The 11980-nt window shown below is 39.1% G+C and overlaps 1 protein-coding gene across 1 annotated transcript in view; it reads right to left on the minus strand.

The window, feature by feature from the left end:
• Positions 1–5469: 5469 nt before the first annotated feature.
• The window catches only part of nudcd1 (NudC domain containing 1), a 48317-nt gene continuing 41806 nt past the window's right edge, over positions 5470–11980 (minus strand). The window contains exon 10 of the mRNA XM_005739784.2: positions 5470–5999. Within this exon, the coding sequence (XP_005739841.1) occupies positions 5710–5999 (290 nt within the window). The 3' untranslated portion in view covers positions 5470–5709. The remainder of the gene's footprint in view (positions 6000–11980) is intronic.

Genomic DNA, 11980 nt, shown 5'->3' on the forward strand with positions numbered 1-11980 from the left:
CAGTGGGTTATGTCCATCTTTTATATACAGTTTCGTGACGACAGACCATAACGCATATACATAGCCACTGTGACGCCGTTGGCCAAAGCCATCTTGGTTTTCTGGAGTCTAATTTCATATTTGAATGAGTTTTTCATCATATTTAGACGAGAGAGGAAGCACTAAGACTAAGACACAGGTATTGGCTAATTAAACACACAGCACACCATATTATTTGGCTGATCACTGCATTAATACGTTTTCTGCCACGCCAATGTGATGCTGTGTATTGTTTAGTACCTCTGTTCCTGCATTTTTGCTAGGATGTGCTATACTGTACATCTTGTTCATCCACAATAAAAAAAATACAGCTCTTATGCTGCAGTCTGTTAATGTGCCGACATATTTCTGCACTGCAGAGTGTACTGCAAAGCACAGATTCATCTAATCCTCACAATGACCCTGTATCTACTTCTTGTGCTTTTCTTCTGCAGTGAGTTACATTTTAATCAGTTGACCTTGAAGAGCAATTTCATAAAGCAAATTATTTTAACCGAGCGTTATAAAAAGTTATTTAAACTGAAACTGTAGCCTGAACCACTGCACCACCCTTATTGTCTTTCCTATTTCATTATGATTGTATCCGTCTCTATATATGAATGAGTGTGCTCTGGTGGCGAAATATGAGTCAGATGCATGTCGCCGTCTCAGGAAACTTGATTTTAATTTAGAGCCAGACTGACCCTGCAGCGAGTGAAACTCATTCAGAGGAACTGATTAGATTTTTACCAAATTTATTGCTGTTAGTCACAGAAATGCTCTTTTAATAAAACTCCCTCAAATCTCAGTTTATAAACTCAGGTGGTGTTTACCTGAAGACGGCAATATTAAGGTTTGGGAAATGCAGACTTTGAGCAGTTACAGTTTCTCATTCTCTAATTCTCTGCGGCTAGATGGCTTGACAACATGTTTTTTTTCTTTCTTTGTGTCTGAGTAAACACACAGCCCATCCTCAGAGACATTAGCAGCTTTGACAGGCTGCCTTCAAGTAATCTCGGGATGCTGGTACAGCTAATAAAAACAAGCGGTGCGTCCTAATGCAATTGCACACAAATAATTAAATAAAAACAGAGTGAAACTGGATTTTCCAGAGCAAAACAATTATATAGAAACTAGAAAAAGTTGATTACCCACAGCCTATTGTGAGTCTTTGTAGAGTCAAGGCAAATGGCTCAAAAAGCGTCAGAACTCAAGGGAACCGAGGGCACAAATTGTGGATAGTCTTTACAAAACTGCCCATTGTGAGAAACAAGCTAAATTGCTCAGGCAAACTGCTTTGATTCTGTAGTTTCATTAAGACATGCGGCGTCCATGAGTTGTTCCACTTCATGCAACATTGGCAATCTCAAGGCATCAATATAGGTAATACTGTGATTGGTTAGAGCTATTCTTCTATACTATGTGAATATTGGCAGGCTGATTCTGGCTGATTATTGTTACCTTCAGTTGAATATGAAGAGACACTGATATAGATCCATTTCTCACAGAGGCTAAAGGTAATGTTGTGTTTAAGCTTTTTGCTTTTTCAGAGCCAGTCCCTCATTCTACTGCTTGTGCAGCTTTTTCTCTCTCTCTCTGCTTTTTCTTGTGTTACAATCACAAAAACAGCAAGCAGACCATCCCATTCTTTTTACAGAAAAGTCCATTAGTGTTTCTCTTCAACCTCTGCTTATTTCTTGGTCGATTGTATGAGTGGCCTTCTTCAAGGTTTTTTAAAGAGGAGGAAGAAAAGGTTGCTGCTGAACAAGCAGCAAGGCAAGACTCTAGCTTTGCCATAAAGATGTGAAAAATTTACAGCTAATGCAAACGGCAGCTTTTCTTGTGTTTGATGCTGGAGAAAACACGCAAAAGTTTAAAGTGTGAACTCCATTATCCAGCTCAGATTTCTACAGTTTAATACATCAGAGGAAAAATATGTCAGACACAAAATATAGTCGCAGCTTGTATGACAAGAACAGCATTTCCATTTAAATGTTGCCCACCTTAAAAACGATGAGAAAAAAAAAGTCCCTTTTGAATACGACATGATTGCATTTTTAGGCCTCTTGAGATTTTAGGCTTCAAGAATAACCATTCTGTTCAAGGTTGAGGCTGATGCAACAGAAGCCAGTGTGATGTGTGAAACATGTTTATGGAAATTTATGGAAATGAATAACAGCCTCTTTCATTTTTGTGATGATTGCAAACGAGCCAAAGAGAGGGATTTCCTCACCGTTCACATCCTCACTGACCATCTGACAATACTACAACCAAGCAGCCTCCAATGAACCACTTATTCATTATGAGAAATTTACACCATCCTGTTAAAAGAATGTATTTCATCGATTAAAAAAAGTCAGTAGAAATGCAGAAATATATGTTTAAATCTACAGAAGTCATTCAATTGAAGTCTTCAAATATACGACCTGATTTTTCGAGGGTAGATGCAACTGGTAAAGCTCAGGATAACTAATGGCTCAATCACACTAGAGTAAAAGTAGGATAGCACCCTCTTGAGGTTTTTTGCTGTCAGGCTCTATTACAAGTAGTTATAGCATACAAAGGTGGAGGGTGTTCAATCATCAACCTCGTGGAAACCAATTTTGATTGCAAACCAGTTGCACAGGTTGCCTAGTGGGAGGCAACTTGTCTCCAAAATAATTACGGTCTGACTCGGACTGACTGCAATAAGTCTCAGACAGGCTGGTGAAGACTTACAAATAGTTGCAAGGTCTGCCTGCACCAATGGGAACAACTCACCTGTGAAGGCGATATTCCTACATAAAGGTCTCCATGTCATTTTGCAATCTTAGCCTTGATCTGCAGCAAATACACATCTATTTGTGGAGGAATTTGTGTTTCAAACCTATGAGTCTGATTGTAAGTATTTAATATGAATTTCTGTGCATGCAGATGGCAACGGATTTGCAATTTTTTCCAAGTTATCACAGTTAACAGTGCTCGCTGCATTATCACAGATTCCATGTAATTGCCAGCCTAATCCCATTCAACAGACAGCAGAACGACTCCATCTTATTCCCGTATTTAGTGCAACTGACCTAGCCAAGGCCTTCGAAGCAACGATTTCAAAGGCAGCAAAATCACAAGTCCATTGCAAACGGTAACAATGATTTTGGTTGTGCTGCTCTCTGTTAAGATTAATGGTTTATGTCTTAGTGAAATTTTGTATTACATTATTACCTTAAATGTTACACAACATAACATAATAAATGAAATATCTTTATTGGATAAAGCGAGGTTCAAAATTTGTATTTGATTTGATAGATTTAAATCGACGTTTTCTCACAGGGGAGAATTTACTGAATTTAGATTAAGTATAACGTTCCATCAGTTTTACTGGAAATGAGAATTCAAATTTTAAGTAACAAAAAGGACATTCCTCTGATTATGTGACAAACTGAGCCGTGTAGGAGTATGTTGTGCGACATAAGTTAGCACAACATGTAACGAGCAAAGACTTAAACACGCCAGTGTGTACCAACATCCTTGTTTTTTGGGGTTTTTTTTAGAATTGTTGTTAGTCAGTTAATGAACTACAAACAAAGTGACAGACCGCACCTAAAGCTGTAACGCTGCATGAGCTCGACATGTGTGGAGAAAGGAGACCCGAAACACTGAAGCAGAGCATCGATACAATAAAACACTGAAGTTTATCACATGAGACTGAACTGATCCAGTATCGCTGCACTGTTTAGCTGATGTTTAGCTGATGTTTAGGTCAATGTCCGACACATTATGGTACTCATGGTGCCTTGTTTCTCTGCCTCTCTACACTAATAATAATTTACTAAAACTATTTGCTAACACCAGAGATGGGCAGTAACGCGTTACTTGTAATGCGTTACTGTAATCTGATTACTTTTTGGGGGGACGATCGTGGCTCAAGAGTTGGGAGTTCGCCTTGTAATCGGAAGGTTGCCGGCTCGAGCCCCGGCTCGGACAGTCTCGGTCGTTGAGTCCTTGGGCAAGACACTTCACCCGTTGCCTACTGGTGGTGGTCAGAGGGCCCGGTGGCGCCAGTGTCCGGCAGCCTCGCCTCTGTCAGTGCGCCCCAGGGTGGCTGTGGCTACAATGTAGCTTGCCATCACCAGTGTGTGAATGTGTGTGTGAATGGGTGGATGACTGGATATGTAAAGCGCTTTGGGGTCCTTAGGGACTAGTAAAGCGCTATACAAATACAGGCCATTTTATCATTTACCATTTTTCAAGTAACGAGTAAAGTAAGGGATTACTATTGCAAAAACGGTAATTAGATTACCATTACTTTCCCGTAGGAACGCTGTGTTACAGCATTACTAAAACAGTGATTTTTTCCGAGAATGTCTCATGACAGTGACGTAAGCGAGTGCGCCGTTAGTGACAACAGCTGTGTGCAGATCAACAATGGATCACATATCGACTGTGGGAGAGAGTGCAGCGTTTAAAGCGTGGAAGTACTGACCTTACTTTGAGTTTGATTCCATAAAAAGTGACAAAAACATTAGCGTCCGTTGTGCGTGGGAAGAAAACTTCTTTTTACAGCGAAAACCCCCCTAAACTTCCAAGCAAGCACCGAGTGCGCAACGACGTAATGGGAAACTCACAGAGAAACTCGCGGATTCTTCAACTGACCGCGGCACACCTGCACCAGGGTAAACCTCCGCCTACCGCAACAGGACCGCTGAGTCTTTGACTTTATTTATTTTCTGCTGTGTTTTACTTGCATCTATTTGAAAGACTGAGTGTAAACACACAAAATATTTTATTTTATGTGCTGGAATGTGTAGAAAATAGGTTTAAATGTTAAACAAATTTATTCAAGTCAGAGAATGTTGCATATAATTAAATTTTTGCTTGATGCATAAAGTTAAAAGATTAAAACTGATAAAACAAGTTTAAAAAAAAAGACGTTTCCATTTGATTACATTTTGTATGATGGATTATGTAGAAAAAGTAGAATTGGGCTGAAAAATCTATCATTTTATCACCTATTCAGGTTGTAAATCGTTTTTTAAAAAAGTAACTAAGTAATTAATTACTTTTGAAAATAAGTAATCAGTAAAGTAACGGGATTACTTTTGGGGGGAAGTAATGAGTAATTAGTTACTGATTATTATTTTCAAGTAACTTGACCAACACTGGCTAACACTAAACAATTCGCAGAATGCATGAGTGCCTTTAATACTTACTTAGATTAAATGTTAGATTACATGTTTATTCATATGTTATATATATGTCATTATGCAAATAAAGAATTTTACTGCAAATAGGTAAATTGCATAAATGTCCTAAAGAACATAAAAATAAACACCTATATGTATGTTTTGGATTTATTCGCAGAGTGGTTTGAAAGAAGTCGAGTTATGGAAGCCAAATAGTCCAAATATGTTTCTCCCTGTGATATCTGCCTCATTTACATTCATGCCAGTAATCCAGTCACAGAGGGAAAAAATCAATTCAAGAAACATTTATTTTGCACTTTTTTCTGTAAGAACATGATTTTTCACTTCTTGATCATGTAGATTTTTGTAACACACAGAAGACATCTGAAAAGGGAAACACGAGGAGGGGTTCATCCCACACAAAAAGCACAAAGGATCAGTTTTCAGCTCAAGCAGATAATCAGCCTTCAGTGTGGAATGATGGAGCTCTCAGGGGGTAGTGAGATGAAAATCTAACAGAGTCCCAAATCTAATTATTATTGACCTTTAGAACAAAGAGATTACTGGAGGTCAGGATGTACAGTCTCTCATTGGTCGCTCTGAAGCCCAGGATTGGTTTGTCGGAGTCCAGGCTGGCCACCTGTTGCTTGGCAACCTGTCCTACCTGACGGCCCTGCTTCCTGTTGAAGAGGACGGTCTCCACCGGGGAAGGCTGGCGGTAGATGAATGCACGGCGGAGACATTCACACAGTGAAGCGTAGGAGAAGTTTGGAGCGCAGGTGGCAAACTTCTTATCTCGTTTGGATGCCTGGACATAACCTGCAAAAATAAATAAATATAAGATCAGAGACATGCAGGGACAGTTTCTAACCTTCACTTTATACGGTCTCACTGAAATAAGGACACAGAGTGTTACTCCAGATAAGCTTGATTTATAGTCCTGTGTTCTGTGACAGCAGTACTAATACCTGCTTGGAAGCTAATTTGGTTTCCACAAGGATCAGCAGCATTTTTAGGACAGAAGGACTCTAAAAGACAATTTAAACTCACCAGTCCAGAAACATTAAGACTAAAAGCCACCACTTTAAAGTGTGGCGGGCCACATAGTGCAGCGTCTATGTGCGGGACAAAAGATGCCATAGGGGAGTTGACCGATGTGCTGACATTAGCTTAAAGTGATCTGATGGCATCTAACAGCAACCTCTGCAGCTGTAGCAAAATGCAGAATGGCTCTTTGAGACTCTTTGAGGCTGGCTCCAAACACAAGTTAGCAAAAATATGAAAACTCATATTCATCTTTATAACAAATCGTTCTGTGCAAGTAGCATTTTTTAAATAACTTACTTATTAAATTTGATAAAAGTCTCAGGTTGCAGGAACTAGCTGTCTCTTCACCTCAATTAATTCAAGTCACTGAAGTGGACATGTCGGCCATATCCATCCAATAAGTCCGTGCTTCAGATTATGTGAAATTCTATTATTTAATTTATCTGTTAGTCATTTCTGTGATCTACAGAACTACATTAGACAACAGCTGCCTAAATGGCAGGGTGGCCAGCTGGTGTAGCTCACGTGGGTCTTACAGGTTATAAAAACTGGCTCAGATGAACTGTTCACCTGGCATCGTTTGTTAGTTTATGTTTAACATGCTCCATTTTATTTAAGTAAACATCCTGTGTCGACTTCCACGTATAAACAAATAGGTGTGTCTGTGCTGGACTTGGCTGATAACTAAGGTACAGTTATGGGTACGCTGGTACAGTTTATAAGCGCGGCTTGCTAGGCTTAGCCGATAACTTCCACGCTTTCAACTAAATATAGTCACGAGGAAAAGATGGCAGAAGTCATAAAGTAATAATGGAGGCTTAAAAAGCCACAAGCCAGAGGGTGATGTCACAGTGGATATATCCTCCTCCTCTCTGTGGAGGAAACCAACTACTTAAATTCTAAGACAATATCTTTGTGATGGCATGATTGTTTCTGGTTGTTGGAGTATTTCTCTACCTCAACAGCTAGTATTTGAAGAAACGAGGAGATGGAGCTGCTAGTGAGAGGAAAAGAAATCTTTTTTTTTTTGGTCTTTCAGGCCTGGAAATAGCACAGGCGTGAAGTGCTGTAGAGTGCTGTGGCACGGTGTGTCGATATGTGGTTGGCCTAGCTGCTGCTGGCGTGGGCTTGAACATAGAGAATAACACACACACTGTTCCACAGTCATGTGTTTCTGACTTAATGCACATTCTCAGTAAGAGGCACTTACATTTTGAAATAACTGAAGTAATTCAGAACCACAAAGGTTGCGAATAATCTGTCTTATCTTTGAATCTCACAAATGGAAATATTTCCCTTATGAGCCACACGCCCCAAACTACAGATAAACAAAGATCACATATGGCATATGAGATTGTTTTGAGTTTCTACACAGTACGTTTTTTTCCTGTATTCAATGTAATTATTGTTAGGACGCACAGGAGGGAAATGCAGCTCTTTTCCATACCTGCTGGTCCAGGACTTGAAACTAACTTGTTACAGGATCAATCTACCTGCCACTACCCATAACCCTACTCTCTCCATCTAACAGCCAAGCGTAAAAAGGTTTTTGTTTTTCCTATGGCATAGTTTTGCTGCACAAAGCTCCAGGCGTGGATCCAAATCACAGTATTGGGTGAAGAGAGGTTTAAAAATCTACCCCGGAGTAGCAATGACAAAAACACAGCTGAGGAAAAAGCTAATTGCAGGACGAATAAGAACTCAAGTGAAGCTAAAATATTTCAGTCCCCCCAAACATTCCTCAGAGATCCATGTTTTTAAAAGGGTGTTCAATACAGAAAGCAGACGTGTGATCAATGACCCAGAGAATTCAATTAGCTAGAAAGAGAACGCACCACAGCAGACATGTTCAGTTAATAGTTACAGATACTGAAAAGGTCTAAATAGATGTAACAGAAAGAAAAGAAACAGTCAATGATTCATTCATTATTTAAGTAATTTATCAAATTACTGTAAATACAAAGAATTTTCCAGTTTCAGCCTCTTGAATATAAAATCAGAGACAATTAAATTCCTTTAAAGATGCCCCCTTTGAAATTTCGACAATTAATCAATAAGTCAGTTAGTTTGGCAGTGATGCTTTAAATCATGTTAAAAGCTGAAACACTGACAAAGCTTTTCCTTTTTTGGCGGCCTGTCCAGGACAACAGCAAGGACAGGCTCCAAAATCCTGAACTGCATAAGTAGTTAAAGGAAAATGGATGGATGGACGGTTCACTCCTTAAGCTTTGAACAACATAAGTCTTTGATCATTTGCTTTCACTGAACTGGAAATTGCATATTTGCCAAGGTCACTTCAAGAAGACCAAAGAGCTGGGCCAAAAGCACGAAACAGTCATTCTTACTCATCTGATTTATAAAGATGTTTATAAGTGTCGAGTCATTTTCATACTGGGAGATGTGCACAGGCCTGATTTGCACTCCCACAGTTTGCATTCGTCCGTGTAGCTGCACTAGCTATTACATCTGTCAGTGTGAAGCGCTGCAAAGACAAACAGCTATTTCAGCTGTGTCAGTGAGTTTCTGCACCTGCAGCAAACCGGCTTTCATTAGCCGTGTAAACCTGTAAAATCATCCAATAGTAGCGACATCCTAATAATCAGAATCAAATACAGAAAATGCTGAATTCTTCATTGGAAAACACTTTATCTATATAAACTGCATAAAGTAAAAAGACCACCGCATAGAAAGAAACGGTTGGATGTTAATGAGTTACTAAATGCCCCTCTAATTGCACCTAAGGCTTCCATCCACCATCGTTTATTTTATCGTCTCATCACATCAGCCACATGACTCTAGAAATGTTAGACAGTGCTGTAAAGTTTCATTTAGGTGAGTGCGTCTAATTGCTTATAAATACCAGGTTGCTCCAGTACGCCTTCTCATATGTACACATTGTTTGTACATCTGCTTCCTGATATTAGTGACAGTGAGACTTTATTGTTCCTCTGCTGCTGAAAAACAAATTATCTTTCACTCTTGCAATCTGATGAGCCACTTCCTGCATGCCTAAGATTTCCCATCTGACACCACGGCAGTTCAAAAATGCAAAACCAGCAATTTCTCTCCTGCAGCTCAACATTTGTCCTTAATAAAATTAGCTTGTGTAGTTGTGTTGTGTAGCAGAGCCTTAAGCAGCACAATCAATACTAAACACTGAAAAATCTCTGAAAAGTATTATCTAAGGAAACATATCAAACACACACAGATGTATGCAAGTTAAATATAAGAGGTTTTAAGAGCTTCAAAACACCAATCATGGAATGGAAGCACACATTAACCACACTGTGGTTTCATTATTGTGAAAATAAAAACAAAAACAGCACCGTTGCCCTCACATATATACCACTGTCCCAAGTTTAAATCACCTTCTATCTGACCAATAAGCATTTAGGGACACCAGCTTTAAACCAACAGGAGTGTCTGTTATTTTCGAGCTATTTGACAAAACCATTATCCATCTGCCCAAAGAAAAACAGCCTGAACAGGTGGGTCACACTACAAAGCAAGGCCATAACAATGCAGTGGTACTGCCTCATTTACATGAATAGAGGGGCCATAAACTCCATCACTGCATGCTGGAAATTCTTGTGGCGTCTTCATTTATAAAGACTATAAGACCACATAGTTATAGCTACTATAATTATAGTAGTTATGGTTATAGTAAAAGAGACTGTGCCACCTTACTTCATAGTTCTTTTCTCCTCTTATTTTTGGCATTTGACAGTCAAATTATCTCTTTTCTTTGCAGGAAAACCCCTACCTCTGCAAACTGAAGTGTTTAAGACATTAACAAACTTTTTAAGGACTCTTTCACGTTAATACATTTAATGGTGGTGTGGCATAGTCGTTTCTAGTATGTTACAAGGATGATCTCTGGTGCTCAAGCATCCACATTTTGAGTCCTGTTTCTCTCGGTGCCTTGTTCCGACTCATCGAGGTAATTTCCAAAAATATCACCAGGGATCCATCTGCAGTCCAAAACTGGATGATATACTCCAAACAGAAATGTGCTGTTTGGTAAGTGCGCCTTCTTAACAAAAGAGAAATGAAGAAGTCACGGCTGTCAAAGTGCTTCAGGTGTCTGTTGTTTTAAGATGAGAAGAGACAAGTGAGGAGATAAATTACACAGACAAGGAGACTGAAAGAGACGCGGCTCTGGAAACAGGCGCAATCTCAGCACATCGGTGAGTGTCTGAGCTAACAGACACGTTACGATGCAGTCCTCACACTCAGGTATATTATCCAGAGCAGTTTAAAATGTTTATATGCAAAGCCGTCCCCGTTATCATTAACTACACTTTTAAAGCAGTCATTTAGTTGTCTATCCTCTGAAGTTGTGAAGCAGCAGGAGCAGCAGGAGCAGCAGCAGCAGGAGCAGCGTGATACTGGACTTAAATGTAAAGTTATCAGCGCGTGAAATTAATTATTCATCTTATGCTGTCTTTTTTTTTTTTTTAAATCATAAAGATAGAGTTTTACATCAGTTTGACATTTACTGTGACTCATCTTGGGATAAACTTTGCACTACAGACATAGTGGCGTAGCTTCTCTGCTAATACAGGTGATTTTTTTACAGAATAAAAGCAACTCTTTCTGCAAAAAGATATTTCTGTTTGGATTTGAAACAATAATATTTCCTCTAAGCCCTGACTGTAGTATCATTTCCTTTATTAAATATAAAGCCGAAGCTACTGGCTAGCCATCGTCCCAGTTTCTGCCTCTCACACACAGCTGGAGGTTGTTTTAATGTTAACAGGCCCGAGAAGCGCCTGGGAAGCAACATTTATTCCTCTCGAGTGGCAAATGGCTGCAAACAGTGTTGATTTGACAACATAACCATATTTGTTAGGCTTAAAAGGCGCTGTAGTGTGTTATCATGAAAGATGTGCTGAAAACCGGAAACTCAGCAACTCAGCAAAGATTCACTGCAGCGCTATTGTATGAAGATTTAGTATAAAACTACAAATGCTGGGACCTGTTTGCCTTCAGTTTCAAAGAATTTGTCTTTTTTCTGCTTTGAACCTAATATTGGTAAAACCGGGTTCTATTTGTACTTCCTGTCATCAACACCACTTTGTGTAAACTGAATAGTAAACAATTTATTAGGACCCAGCAAAGAATTTTATTTTGAATAACTTATCAGTTGTTGTTTTTTTTCAGTGTCCGATCAAGGTAGAAAATTAGTTCAAGGTTTCACTTCTTAAATGTAGCCGGGGCACTGTTGTTAGACTTCCTAGTAAGAGAAAGTCTGAGTTTAAAACTTGTTTCTGTTATCTCTTTATCGATTTGAAAAAAATTTAATGAACCAAACCTTCATAAAAGAAAAAAAAACACTTCAGTGGTGACTCAAACTGGTGATGTCCAGCTTTCGGGCCCATACTTTTCCTATAGAGCTGACTTGGTTTAAGATGCTGACACTGAGGAATAGGAGGGGATGACTTTAACAGTCTAATGCAGGGGTCAGCAACCTTTAACACCCAAAGAGCCATTTGGACCCGGTTTCCACGCAAAAGAAAACACTGGGAGCCACAAATACTTTTTGAAATCTAAAATGAAGATAACACTGTATATATTGTTTTTTACCTTTATGCTTATGAACAACTAAGTTGTGTTGCTTATGAAATCCATGAAGTGCTATTTTATTTATGTAATTAACACATGTTGAACTCTTAAAGAAATATAACAAAAGGAAAAACACCCAGCTGAACTAAAAGGATCCATGTAGCAACAAAAACTGTTGTGAGCCGCCA

This window comes from Pundamilia nyererei, unplaced genomic scaffold (assembly GCF_000239375.1).
Source record: "Pundamilia nyererei isolate P.nyererei 1_Seehausen unplaced genomic scaffold, PunNye1.0 scaffold00093, whole genome shotgun sequence".
Classification (NCBI taxonomy): domain Eukaryota; kingdom Metazoa; phylum Chordata; class Actinopteri; order Cichliformes; family Cichlidae; genus Pundamilia; species Pundamilia nyererei.